This window comes from Myotis myotis, unplaced genomic scaffold (assembly GCF_014108235.1).
Source record: "Myotis myotis isolate mMyoMyo1 unplaced genomic scaffold, mMyoMyo1.p scaffold_m19_p_7, whole genome shotgun sequence".
In the NCBI taxonomy this organism is placed as follows: domain Eukaryota; kingdom Metazoa; phylum Chordata; class Mammalia; order Chiroptera; family Vespertilionidae; genus Myotis; species Myotis myotis.
The window spans coordinates 87,377,627-87,391,711 of NW_023416379.1; the positions used below are offsets into that span (position 1 = coordinate 87,377,627).

Genomic DNA, 14,085 nt, shown 5'->3' on the forward strand with positions numbered 1-14,085 from the left:
TGGAGCCGCGCCTGCGTGTGTTTGCCAGCCTTCCCACACGATTCAGCCACATGCTCATACTTGAGAAGCATGGTGGGGAGTGAGATTAAACAAGGCATGCCATCAGGAAGGTCTGAACCAGACCCTGAAGGGCAAACCGAATGTGAATGTACCAGCGGGGTTCGGGGCTGCTCGGGGAGGATGTCTCGGTGCTCTGAGGAAGTGAGTGGAGCAGAGGTGGGGCATCCGGTGGGTGGGTCAGAGCTTGCTGTGGTGGAGAATGGGGAGTGCTGCCCCACAGGCTATGGCATAATGGGAGCGGGAAGGAAGATGTCACAAGCCCAGTGATCGCTCTTCTCCTTCTGCATTTCCTGAGCGGGTCCCTCTCATTGCATTTCCCTCAGGGTTTCTCAATTGCAAAGGAACAGGTAATCCTCTCAGAGAAGGTGGAAGACACCACATGGGGCAACATCCTCCAGCAAGTGCTAGAGCCCTGGGATGGCCAGCGCCTGGCTAGAATGGACAGGACGGGGCTCACGGCTGCTGCTGCTACTGCTGCTGCTCTGGGTCTCAGGTGAGGAGAGGAAGGGAGAGGGACTTAGATGGCCAAGGGAGGTACCTCCTAAGAGGGGTTTTCTCTCCCTCCTTTAGGGGGACTGGTCTGGGATCCAGGTATGTGTTGGAGACAGGAATGGGGAGAGAAGGAAATGAAGGCAGACTGTGCTGCCCGGCCCCGACCCAGCGGGGCTGGGTGACCAGTGGATGCTGGAGGTTCCTCCAGTGCATCTCCAAGTTGAGAAAATGATATGAAGTCACCAAACAGCCGCTCCTCGCCGTGCGGACACCCTGGGAGATGGAAAGCAGTGCAAGGCACAGTCCCTCCTTAGAGGAACATCCGGGGGCTGAGGCAGACGAGCAAAGAGGTTCCGGAAGCAGGCAGAGCTGGTTCCAATCCTGTTTCTGCCACTTTGTACAGATGTGACCGTAAGAAGTCCTCTGCCCCTCTGAGCCTCAGTTCCTCATTTGTAAACAGCGCCTACTTCGGAGGGTTGTCCGAGGAGCCACACAGCAGACGGGTGTGAAATACTTGGCTCAGTATTTAGGGCTTAGTAAGTGCTTAACGAAGCCCAGGACCATGACGCTGGAGACGGAGCAGGTGTAGGGTGGTCAGTGGGCTGAGGGTTGCGGGGAGACTGAGGGTAGTGGCAGCTGGAACTGCTCAGTAGACTCCTCTCTGGGACCTAATGGGATGGATATGGGCAGAGAGGAGTGGGGACCCCATCTGGCTTGGGGATGCCAGGGGTAATGCAAGGTACCGTGTCCCTGAAAGCAAGGTGCATGCCTGGAAACCACAAGTAGAAAAGAACATGGGTGGCAAAACTGGTTCAGTTCTTTTTCTACTTGAAAAATAAAAAGCTTTTTACTATGGAAATATTTCAATTTATAAAGTACAGTATAGAAAAAATAGTCACTATAAACTCATCTACTAGATTCAAACACTGAACCAGGATCGGTATTTTGCCCTCTTGGCTCCATATGTGTGTATATTACTAAAGACGCTGAGCCATCTCACAGAGTGCACGGAAATCTCCAATGACTCCCAAGGGCTTGAGGGAGCTACCAGGACTCCTGCCTGGGCCCTGGGCTCTGCTGTGTGCTCTGTGGCTGTGGGGACGGTGGGAGGAAGGCTGCTCAATGAAGCTCTTCGCCCTCTCATTCTAGGACTCCGAGGTGAAGACGAGGAGCAAATGTGCCTGCTGGAAGGCAGCAACCTGACCATTTCCTGTTTGTACACCAGGCAGTACGCCTCCAGCCTGAAGGCCTGGCAGCGGGTGAGGAGCCGCGGGCCCCCAGAGACACTGGTGCGCACAGACACCAGGAACGCGGACCTGAACATGGCCCAGGCCGGGAGATACCTGCTGGAGGACGACCCCACCGAGGTCATGTTCAGAGTCACCGTGCGGGAGCTCCAGAGGCAGGACGTGGGGCTCTATCAGTGTGTGATTGACCTCTCACCCCAGACCCCCGTTGTCCTGCCTCCTCGGATTCGGCTGGTACCATGTGAAGGTGAGCAGCCCAGACAGGGAAGGTTGTGGAGGCTGCGCTCCTGAGCCACAGGCTGGCATGTCTGCCTCTGGGGGGCTTTGGAGAGAGAGCGCAGAGTCATGGAAAGCCCTCCATCCGAAATCAGAGCACGTGGGTCTTCTTGTCTCGCGCTTTGTGACTTTGAGAGCCATAGCTCCTCTCTGGACCCCAGTTTTCTCACCGGTTAAGGCAAGAAAGTTAGACTAGGTGATGTCAAAATTTCTCTCACTCTGTGCAGAGTGCCGCTAGGAGGACCGGGTACTGAACACCGGCTGCATGGCCAAGATTATGGCTGTCTCTACTGTACACGGGAAGAAGGCTCAGGGAGGGCACGGGACTCACTGTGTCTTTCAGCCCTTACATGGAGCGGCTGGGATCCGACAGAGACCCATTGGATCCGATGGTCCTTGGTGGATCCTGGAAGGGGCCCAGTATGGCCAGTGAAACTGTTCCCTTTCTCAAGGGATTTACCTAGTAGCAAACAAGGAATAGGTGTTAGACAGCAAGACGAAGGGCGTCTCAGGTCCTTGAATTGCTTCTCATGGGTGGAGGCCTGCTAGTTCTCCCCCTCTCTTCTCAGAAAGCCGGTCTACCCACCTAACCCAATACTTCTGCCCCGAGCTCCCCAATAAACCTTCTCCCTTTGAACCAGAGTGTTGGAGAGGCCTCCACCACACAGGACCCTGCTCTCTACTTCCTGCAAACCCCAATATGTAAATACTAGAGGCCCAGTACACGGATTCATGCGCATTGAAAGGAAATTAATTAGAAGGTGTCTGGTGAGGAAGGACTGGGGGAGATGGGCACAACAAGCCCTGGAACCAACCTCCCGCCATCCCTCCCCTGGCCGACCTCAATGGGGCGAAGCTGGGACTCGAAGGAGCTGGAAGGGTGTCTGCAGAGTGAGCAAGGTCCCTCAGCCTGGCCTGCAGGGATCAGGCTGAAACCAGCAGTCGGACATTCCCGAGGGGTCCCGGAGTGTGAGAGGGCACTCTGCAAATTGCTGTTGCTTGGCAGCTCCTGCATTGAACGTCGGCCCCCTGGTGGTTGGTGCGTGTCATACCTACTGGCCAGTCTGCTGGTGTCTTAGCCTTTTATATATATAGATTAGGCCAGGGTGGAGCTAGAGTCAAACTTCACAGTAATGTCTGGAAATAAAGAGTTGACCAAGCAAAACGAAGGTGCTATAGGCAGGAGTGGAAGGAAGCTACTGAGCCCACATAATAGGAAAACATGCCCCAGGCCTTTAGGAATACCCAGGGATGCCCAGGAATGAAGAGACTGGTTACAAGTGATCTATGCAGTCAGTGAAGCAGTTCCACTGCCCTCTCTACACAGGAGCAATTTAGTAATTTGGTCTCAGTACCCATACACGTGGAAGTGCTGAAATGGTTGCTGGTTGCAAAGGTAAGTGGTGCTGTCACAGGATAATAAAAGGTGTACGGGCCTGGTTTCCACTCCTCCTCAACCCAGAACCTACTCAGTGACCTTTAGAATGTCCCTCGTCCTCCTCCAGGCTTCCTCCATGGTGATGTTCAAAGGCTCCAATTCTCCGGGGTTCTCTATGTTTAAGTTCAGAGAAATAGACTTTATTTACACCTTTGGCAAAGTTTGCCCACTCCAGTAGGCAGCTTGGGCCCACCAGGTCTGACTCCATCAGTTACGAGCTGCCTGGTTCTTTAACGCAAACCTTAATAAAGACAATAAGGGAAATTATTGGGAATGACTGAACCCGTCTTATTGAATGAGAATGATATCAAGTTTAATACAGGATAGATGTGAATGTAATTATTTTCATCAAACCACAAATAGCGGGCAGTGGAGTTTTCACAGCAGCTTCCTCTTTCTCTCTGCAGCAACTGGAGAAAACTTTGGCTGCTGTAGCTAAGGAAACAGAGTCTAGCACAGCTTGTTTCTGCCTGAAGGACTTACTAGTCTCCCAGGGGAAACAAGAGCGCAATCCTCTGTAAGGACACCTGTGGTAACATGAGGTGGCCTGGGAGGGGTGGCAGCCAGGCGCCGTTTTCAGTCAGGTTAAAACAAATGAATGGAGACTTCATTCTGGAGTGGTGTTAGGCCTGCCCCGATAAATGGACTTACCCTCAGTGAACTGTGGGGAATCGTCGGTGTTTTCCTCCACTTTTCCAGGCAGAGGAGGGCATGGCAGCAGATGCCCACAGAGAGAAACTTACATAATGTCATTCTGTTCGGAGGTGATGGATGTTGTCCACCCAAACCTGCCTTAGGAAGAGAGGCCTGAAGTGGGAACTTAGGGAGAGAAGGGGGTGTGGGAGGCAGGAGAAGGGTCAGAAGTGAGAGCAGGGCTTGTGGCCTGGTGAGCGGGCCACTTGACTGTGAAGAGCTGGGCGGACCTGGGAGCCAAGAGCTAAAAGATTAGGCCAGGCTCCCTGGGCAAGACTCTGAAGGCTGAGACCAGCAAATGTCACAAAAATACACGGCAAGGAGACAGGAGACAGGGGACCCAGTGCGGCTCTGCTGATGTCTACTGAATGGCCTTGGACACTCCCTGTCCACCCTGTTCCTTAGGGCTTAGATTGGATGGTATTGAATGCTTGCTTTCACCTTTGACCTTCTAGGACTCTGTGAATATTTATCCCCCAAATATAGTACAGTCCCATAGCAATGAACTTGGGACATAGTTGCTCAGCCCGTGGAAGAAAAATGGTTCCAAATATCTTGGAGGTCCCACTCCAGTTCAGGGTAAGTCAGACAGGTTGTCCAGCAGACTGGCAGCCTCAGGGAATGCAGTCCCATCTTCATCAAGCATTTTCTGGGCCCCCAGGTGTCAGTCAAAGAGAACCAACCCTGAAGGGTAATCAGGATTCAACATCAGTTGAGTCTGAATGAGGGTCGCTGCCCAGAGGCCACAGCAAAGTAGAATGATACTTTGGGTTCATTAGCTGGGCCCTCAGCTCAGGCCTCTCAGGTGGGATCCAGTGAACCAGGCTAGACCACATGGAGGCCTGTCCCCTGCTCCAGGCAGGCGAGGGAGGCCTGAGCCCCTGCAGGCAGAAGGACCTTCACTTCTATTTCTCTTCTGAAGCCCTCACACAAGCCTTGAATGTGACTGCCTCAAGGCAGCACAAGTCCCATCAACCAGCCACAGAGGAAAGGAGCTGGGGGTGGGGAGCTGTGATTACAAAGGTGTTTCTACCCCTGATGACAGAGCATCACCTAGAAAACGTGGCCCAGGGGCCAATGGATTTGAGCAAACTTCCTTGCAGTTAAAGGAAGGGGATGGACAGAAATCCTCTGCACAGAGCTGCTGGGCCATGGGGCCCGGAGGGGTGCAGAGAGCACCACCTGGAGGAGGAGAAGCTGTGGAGGTAGCAGAGGAGTAACACCTGCAGAAGGGGGGTGGCCGCCACCAGGAGCAGGTGGGGACATGCTCTCACCGAGTGTCAGCGACACATGGAGACAGTGGGCTGAGTGGAGAGGAGATGGTGAGGCTAAAGCAGGGCCGGTGGTGGATTAGACTGCGAGAGCCTTGGGTGCCTGCAGCCTGTGCACTTTGTTCTGTAGCAATGGGAGCACGAAGGGCTTTCCCTGGCGCCTTGAGAGGGAGAGGGAGGGCTCAGTGCAGAGTGATTGATGCAGGAGCTGTGGGCAGGAGCTATGCAGAAGGGAGATACTAGGGGCTGGAGACCAGGTAGATCCCTTTAGGGTAGTGGTTCTCAACCTTCTGGCCCTTTATTTATTTATTTATTTATTTATTTATTTATTTATTTATTTTTGGTTATTTATTTATTTATTTAAATTAATTCTTTATTGTTCAGATTAATACAGTTGTTCTTCTTTTTTTCCCCCATAGCTCCCCTTCACCCGGTTCCCACCCCCCTTCTGCCCTCACCCCACCCACTGTCCTCATCCATAGGTGCACGATTTTTGTCCATTCCCTTCCCGCACCCCCCACATCCCTTCCGCCCCCCCCCCCCCCGAGAATAGTCAGTCCACTCCCTTTCTATGCCCCTGATTCTATTATATTCACCAGTTTATTCTGTTCATCAGATTATTTATTCACTTGATTTTTAAGAGTCTCATGCTCTACCGACTGAGCTAGCCGGGCGCCCAATTCACTTGATTTTTAGATTCACTTGTTGATAGATGTGTATTTGTTGTTCACAATTTGTATCTTTACCTTTTTCTTCTTCTCCTCTTCTTAAAGGAAACCTTTCAGCATTTCATATAATACTGGTTTGGTGGTGATGAACTCCTTTAGCTTTTTCTTATCTGTGATGCTCTTTATCTGACCTTCAATTCTGAATTATAGCTTTGTTGGGTAAAGTAATCTTGGTTGTAGGTTCTTGTCATTCATCACTTTGAATATTTCTTGCCACTCCCTTTTGGCCTGCATAGTTTCTGTTGAGAAATCAGCTGACAGTCGTATGGGTACTCCCTTGTAGGTAACTGACTGTTTTTCTCTTGCTGCTTTTAAGATTCTCCCTTTGTCTTTTGCTCTTGGCATTTTAATTATGATGTGTCTTGGTGTGGTCCTCTTTGGATTCCTTTTGTTTGGGGTTCTCTGCGCTTCCTGGACTTGTAAGTCTATTTCTTTCACCAGGTAGGGGAAGTTTTCTGTCATTATTTCTTCAAATAGGTTTTCAATATCTTGCTCTCTCTCTTCTTCTGGCACCCCCATAATTTGGATGTTGGTACGTTTGAAGTTGTCCCAGAGGCTCCTTACTCTATCTTCATATTTTTGGATACTTTTTTCTTTTTGTTTTTCCTGTTGGGTGTTTTTTGCTTCTTTGTATATCAAATCTTTGACTTGATTCTTGCGATCCTCTAGTCTGCTGTTGGATGTCTGTATAATATTGTTTATTTCAGTCAGTGCATGCTTAATTTCTAGTTGGTCCTTTTTCATAACCTCGAGGGTCTCACTAGATTTCTTGAGGGTTTCACTAAATTTATAGGCCGTTCCTAGAAAATTCTTGAAATACCTTAAAAATGTGGTTTTGAACTCTATATCCAGTAGTTTGCTTTCCTTCATTTCTGTCATTTGTGACTTGTTTTTTTGTCTCCGCATTTTTTATGCTTCCCTGTGTTGATAGAGTGGCTTTCTGTGCTAGGTGTCCTATAGGGTCCAGTAGCTCAGCCTCCCCAATTACCTGGGGAGGACACTCTTGGTGCACCCCCTTGTGGGTTTTGCGCACAGTCTTCTTGTAGTTAAGCCTTGATTGTTGTAGGTATCACTGGGAGGAATTAACCTCCAGGCCAATTGGCTGTGAGAATCAGCTTTGTCTGCAGTGGGAGAACTTCTGTGCTGAAGACACCCTTCTGGGGCAAGACTTGCTTCAGTAGGGCTTTGGTGCTCACTGAGTCTGCCCCCTCAGTGTGTCCCTTATGGATCTGAGGAGTTGTAATCTGAATGGTCCACTCTGACCACTGGGTACACTGGCTCTTGGATCTCTAAGGAGGTGCTAATTTAGCCTCTTCCTGAGGCTACCCAGCAGAAGCTATGGAGAGATCTGCAGATTCCTCTTTTTTGTTTGAGGTTTGGAGGTGCCCAGATGAGGCCAAGCTATGAAAAATGCAAGCTGCTGTGGGGCCTTGGGCCTTCTTTTGGATGTTCTGGGTCTCTCTGACCCAGCTGCAGTTTGTTAGGTAATTTTCAGATTGCAAAGGGCCAGGGCATTCATATGCAAAAGCCTCTGGCCACAGCTTGGGTGGGGCAGGGCTCAGGGGAACAACAGGGCAGAGCAAACAGCTATGGCTGCTCTTCAGTCCTACCCTAAGAGGCACCTCGTCTCAGTGTCCCGGTAATTGCTGCATGTACCTCTGAGTTCCGACCGCTGCCAGACAGTCCAGTTTCTCCCCGTATGAGTCTGGGTCCCTAGAGACTCGCCCGGAACTGGAGTTCAGAGCAGTCTGGAGCTAGAGACACCTCCCAATTGAAAAAAACAACCATGTCCTCAGTTGCCAGCCCTTTCTGCGTGTGCCTCCATACCTCTGCACTTTACTTCCGCACCTCCTCTGGGTCTCAGTGTGCTTTCCTCTTTCCTTCTAGTTGTAGAATTTCCACTCAGCCAGCCTTCTTGTGGTTCTGGATGATGTCTGTTTTGTCTTTTAGTTGTATTTTTGAAGTGGTTGTGTGAGGCAGCAATTTCTGGAGTTTACCTATGCCATCATCTTGGTTTTCGCCCCCTTTGGCCCTTTAAATATGGTTCCTCATGTTGTAGTGACCCCCAAACATAAAATTATTTTCTTTTTTTTAATATATTTTTTATTGGTTAAGATATTACATATGTGTCCTTATCCCCACATTAACCCCTACCCCCCCACCCCCCCGCTCATGTCCTCACCCCGCCCTTCTCACCCCCACCCCCCCCCCCCCCGTTTTCCGTGTCCATTGGTTAGGCCTATATGCTTGCATATAAGTCCTTTGGTTGATCTTTCCCCCTTACCTCCACCCTCCCCTAACTTCCCTCCAAGGCCCGACAGTCCAATCAATGCCTCTCCGTCTCTGGATCAGTCCTTGTTCATCAGTTTATGTTGTTCATTATATTCCACAAATGAGTGAGATCATGTGGTATTTATCCTTCTCTGACTGGCTTATTTCACTTAGCATAATGCTCTCCAGTTCCATCCATGCTGTGGCAAATGGCAAGAGTTCCTTTTTCTTCTTGCTCTTCTTAAAGAATACCTTTCAGCATTTCATATAATGCTGGTTTGGTGGTGATGAACTCCTTTAGCTTTTTCTTATCTGTGATGCTCTTTATCTGACCTTCAATTCTGAATGATAGCTTTGCTGGATAAAGTAATCTTGATTGTAGGTTCTTGGCATTCATCACTTTGAATATTTCTTGCCACTCTCTTCTGGCCTGCATGGTTTCTGTTGAGAAATCAGCTGACAGTCGTATGGGTACTCCCTTGTAGGTAACTGACTTTTTTACTCTTGTTGCTTTTAAGATTCTCTCTTTGTCTTTTGCTCTTGGCATTTTAATTATGATGTGTCTTGGTGTGGTCCTCTTTGGATTCATTTTGCTTGGGGTTCTCTGTGCTTCCTGGACTTGTAAGTCTATTTCTTTCACCAGGTAGGGGAAGTTTTCTGTCATTATTTCTTCAAATAGGTTTTCAATATCTTGCTCTCTCTCTTCTTCTGGCACCCCTATAATTCTGATGTTGGTACGTTTGAAGTTGTCCCAGAGGCTCCTTACACTTTCTTCATACTTTTGGATTCTTTTTTCTTTTTGCTTCTTCAGTTGGGTATTTTTTGTTTCTTCGTATTTCAAGTCTTTGACTTGATTCTTGGGATCCTCTTGTCTCCTGTTGGATCTCTGTATATTATTCTTGTCTGTGAAGCTTCTTATTTCCCCTTCAATTTTGAATGATAGCCTGGCTGGATAGAGTATTCTTGGATTCAGTCCTTTGCTTTACATCACTTTGTAAATTTCCGTCCATTCTTTTCTGGCCTGATGTGTTTCTGTTGAGAAATCAGTTGATAATCTAATGGAAGATCCCTTGTATGTAACTTTCATCTCTCTCTTGCAGCCTATAAGATTCTCTCTTTGTCCTGAACATCCATGGTAATTATGATGTGTCTTGGTATGGGTCTTTTCGGGTTCACCTTGTTTGGGACTCTCTGTGCTTGTGTGACTTTTTTCTTCCCCACCTCAGGGAAGTTTTCTGATATTATTTCTTCGAATAGGTTTTCTAGTCCTTGTTCCTCTTTCTGTTGTTCTGGCACCCCTATTATTCGTATGTTGTTTCGTTTCATGTTGTCCCAAAGCTCCCTTAGGCTCTCCTCCTGTCTTTTAATTTTTTTCTCCAATTGCAGTACAGTTTGGGTGTGTTTTGCTTCCTTGTCTTCTAATTCACTAATTCGGTCCTCCACTTCTCCTAGTCTACTGTTGATACTTTCAATGGTGTTTTTTATTGCAGCTATAACACTCTTCATTTCTTCTTGGGTCTTACTTAAGTTGTTGATTTTTTCATCTGTTTCTTCTTGCTTCTTGCATAAGTAGTTGATTTTTTCATCTGTTTTTTCTTGCTTCTTGTATATGTTATTGATTTTTTCCTCCATCCGGTTTATGCACTCTAGGACCCTTATTCTGAATTCTTTTTCTGTCATGCTGCATGCCTTGGTTTCACTTAGCTGCTTTTCTGGCGAGTCCTCCTTTTATTTCCTTTGGGGGTTTCTGTGTCTACCCATGTTTGATCTCACTGACATATCTAGACATTGAGTTGTTCAGTGGCTGCTCCCTGGGTGACAGTGGCTCCTTGGGCTGTGGTTGTTCTTCGGGTGGTTGCGGTAGCAGCTGCTCCTCAGTTGGCAGCAGCTCCTCTAGTGGGTGCTGTTCACAGCTTTGGTGGCTCTTCTGGCTGGTGGGGGAGGCTTCACGTACAGCTGCTGATCCTCAGAGGGTGTGGTGATCAGGAGGCTGCTGTTGCTTGGATCTGCTTTCCAAGGGAGCTCTGCCCTTCCCGGCTGCAAACCGTCTCACCAGCTGAGTAATTTTGCCAATTCGGGGTGGGTGTTATTAGTTTCAGCTGCTTACTCCATCTGCTCCGGGACAAGACCTGGGACGTGTCTGCCTATATCGCCGCCATCTTGTCAAATCCCTCTGCATATTATTCTTTATTTCAGTCAGTGTATGCTTAATTTCTAGTCGGTCTTTTTTCATATCCTCCAGGGTCTCACTAAATTTATCGGCAGTTTCCATAAAATTCTTGAAAAAACTTATAAACGTGGTTTTGAACTCTATATCCAGTCGTTTGCTTTCCTCCATTTCTGTCCTGTTTCTTTGTCTCTGCATTTTTTATGCTTCCCTGTGTTGGTAGGGTGGCTTTGTGTGCTAGGTGTCCTGTAGGTCCCAGTGGCTCAGCCTCCCCAGTTACCTGAGGTGGACACTCTTGGTGCACCCCCTTGTGGGCTTTGTGCACAGTCTTGTTGTAGTTATGCCTTGATTGTTGTAGGATCACTGGGAGGAATTGTCCTCCAGGCAATTGGCAGTGAGAATCAGCTGTGTCTGCAGTGGGAGAACTTCTGTGCTGAAGACACCCTTCTGGGGCAAGACTTGCTTCAGTGAGGCTTTGGTGTTCACTGAGTCTGCCCCCTGAGTGTGTACCTTATGGATCTGAGGAGTTGTCATCTGGATGGTCCCACTCTGACCACTGGGTACACTGGCTCTTGGATCTAAGGAGGTGCTAATTTAGTCTCTGCCTGAGGTTACCCAGCAGGAGCTACGAAAAGATCTGCAGATTCCCCTTCTTTTTTGGAGTTTGGAGGTGCCCAGATGAGGCCCAGCTGTGAAGCAATGCAAGCTGCTGTGGGGCCTTGGGCCTTCTCTTGGAAGTACTGGGTCTGTCTGACCCAGCTGTAATTTGTTAGCTCATTTTCAGGTTGCAAAGGGCCAGGGCATTCATATGCAAAAGCCTCTGCCGCAGCCTGGGTGGGGTGGCGACTCAAGGAATCAACAGGGCGGAGCAAGCAGCTATAGAAGATCCTCAGCCCTGCCCTAAGGGGCCGTGTGTCTCAGTGTCCCTGTAATTTAATTGGTGCAAGCACCTTTGAGAGAAAGCTGCCCTCGAGTTCCGAGTTCTGCCCGCTGCCAGACAGTCCAGTTTCTCCCCGTATGGGTCCTGGGTCCCCAGAGACTCGCCCGGAACCGGAGTTCAGAGCAGTCGGGAGCTTGTGACTCCCTCCGATTCAAAAAGACAGCCGCGCCCTCAGGTGCCAACCCCTTGCTGCGCGCTCGAGCCTCCATACCTTTGCACTTTACTTCCGCAGCTCCTGACTCTCAGTGTGCTTTTCTCTTTCCTTCTAGTTGTAGAATTTCCACTCAGCCAGCAATTTCCACTTCTTCCTGTAGTTCTGGAGGATGTCCGTTTTGTCTTTTTGTTGTATTTGTGAAGTTGTTGTAGGAGGCAGCAAGTTTGGTGTTTATCTATGCCGCCATCTTGGTTTCTCCATAAAATTATTTTCGTTGCTACTTCATAACTGTAATGTTGCTACTGTTATGAATCATAATGTAAATATCTGATATGCAGGATGGTCTTAGGCGACCCCTGTGAAAGGGTTGTTCAACCACCAAAAGGGTTGCGACCCACAGGTTGAGAACCACTGCTTAAGGGTGAGAGCCAGCACAGAGGATTATGGGAAAGTAAGGCCCAGCCTCAAAGTCCCTGCTTGGCTGCTGTGGTGGCCAGGAGGCAGGGAGCAGGCTGAGCTTTGGAGCAGAACATGCAGCAGACACCGACCCTCTCAGACTCAAGAGGGTCAAACCCAGGACTCCAACGCTGTACTTGACCTTCCAGGACTGCCGCCTGCCCTGGCCCTTTCGGAGCTGCAGGTGATGGCTATTGTTCTGACTTGTGGATTCGTCCTGAACAAGGGCCTGGTGTTCTCAGTCCTGTTTGTCCTTCTCCGGAAAGCCAGGACCTCAGGTGAGTGGGGGCCGAGGCCGGGCTTGGGGTGGAAATGAATGAGGGGACCCAGATGGTAGCTGCAGACAAGAGCTCAGAGGTTCCCCAGAGTTTACCCCCTGAGTTTGCCCAATTCTTTGCCCAGGAGGCAGGCCCAGCCCCGGAAACCCTGTGAATGGCACTGGGCTGGGCTCACCAGGAAAGGAAGACCTGGGGGTGCGAGCGGCCAGCATGGTTTTGGCTGTTTGGCAATCAGTCTTTTCTTCAGAGGAGGGAGGGAGGCTGAAGCCGGGACTGGCATGGATGGATCACGTGCAAATGCTGTCTATTTCTCTCACTCCTCAGGTGAGCCAAACCCAGGGGAGCAGCAAAGCCACCCTTCCAGGAGCTGACGGGCATGCCTTCCTTCCCTAGCAAACATCACATCCACTCTCTGTTCCCCAAACGAACAAACAAATAAACTGATCTCTCAGGGAAGTAAAAGGCTTCAGAAACTTCTTTTGTGAGGTCTCTGCCCAGCCTCTTTCTCATTGAGAGAAATGTACTGAGCGGAAAGTGTGGGGAGCTGGGAGGAAAGAGACCCACTGAACTAATCAGAGGCCCAAGAAATGGCAAACTATCTTTCATAAAAAAATAAAAGCATAATATGCTAATTAGACCGGACAGCCTTGCAACCTTCTGGACGTCATTCCAGACATCCTTCTGGATGAAGCCATGGCGGCAGGGGCAGAGGCAGAGGCAGTTAGGGGTGATCAGGCAGGCAGGCAAGCGGTTAGGTGCAATCAGACAGGCAGGCAGAGTGGTTAGGGGTGATCAGGCAGGCAGACAGGCAGGCAAGCGGTTAGGAGCCAGCAGTCCCGGATTGTGAGAGAGATGTCCCAGATGGCGAGAGGGTGCAGGCCAGGCTGAACGACCTCCTCCCCCCCACCCCCTATGTATGAATTTCGTGCATCGAGTCTCTAGTCTTTTATAAAAAGTAAATACAACAACTGGGACTCAAAGAATCATCCAAATGAACCTGTGCTTGTTCCCGTGCTGCTGTTCAGACGCGCTCTGCTGGGGAGTGTCTGGCTCTCCAGTGAAGCCCATGGCAAGACCCATCACTCTCATGGTCATTTTAAAAACATATTATTTTTAATTAAATTTATTGTGGTGACATTGGTTAATAAAATTATATAGGTTTCATTTTCTGGGTCATTTTTAAAAAATAGACTATTTTTAGAGCAGTTTTAGGTTCCCAGCAAAATTAAAGACACAGTACAGTTCCCATATAGCCCTGTCCCCACACATGCACAGCCTCCCTGCTATCAGCATCCTAGTCCCTGCCCACAGTCACCCATGGACGCAAGTCACCATTCGTCTGGTTTTATGGAATTTATTTTTTCCCACCTCCATCCCCTAGCTGAACTTCCTACCTGTTGCCCATAGGTATCCTCTTAATATAGTTAATGCATATGTCCTTTCACTCTACTTTCCATACATGTATTTACATTTGTGTGGGTCCTTGAAAGCACATAGAAGTGATTCATGTGCTTTATTTTATACACATTTCCCTATGAGCTTCTGGGAATGACTCTCAAAGCCACACTTTTCCATAAAAATGTGTACTCCCATAGAAAACTGTATCACCTCTAG

The 14,085-nt window shown here is 49.1% G+C and overlaps 1 protein-coding gene across 2 annotated transcripts; it reads left to right on the forward strand.

The window, feature by feature from the left end:
• The first annotated feature begins 305 nt into the window (after nt 1-305).
• On the forward strand, nt 306-12,927 carry LOC118660631 (triggering receptor expressed on myeloid cells 3-like). 2 transcript variants are annotated; one of them, XM_036318270.1, is made up of 4 exons: nt 306-553; nt 1,702-2,046; nt 12,343-12,471; nt 12,796-12,927. In XM_036318270.1, the coding sequence occupies exons 1-4, from the start codon at nt 478-480 to the stop codon at nt 12,840-12,842; spliced, it is 597 nt and encodes a 198-aa protein (XP_036174163.1). In that variant the 5' UTR covers nt 306-477; the 3' UTR covers nt 12,843-12,927. The 2 variants fall into 2 exon arrangements, with proteins under 2 accessions (XP_036174163.1, XP_036174164.1); XM_036318271.1 differs by lacking the exon at nt 306-553 and adding an exon at nt 572-1,088.
• The last annotated feature ends 1,158 nt before the right edge of the window (nt 12,928-14,085 follow it).

What these genes read in the sequence shown, in the direction of transcription:
- LOC118660631 (XM_036318270.1), top strand. Translation starts at nt 478, where the DNA reads ATGGCCAGCGCCTGGCTAGAATGGACAGGACGGGGCTCACGGCTGCTG. An exon ending in GCTGCTGCTCTGGGTCTCAG is followed by an intron (nt 554 to 1,701) that starts GTGAGGAGAGGA and finishes CTCTCATTCTAG; the next exon opens with GACTCCGAGGTGAAGACGAG. An exon ending in TCGGCTGGTACCATGTGAAG is followed by an intron (nt 2,047 to 12,342) that starts GTGAGCAGCCCA and finishes TTGACCTTCCAG; the next exon opens with GACTGCCGCCTGCCCTGGCC.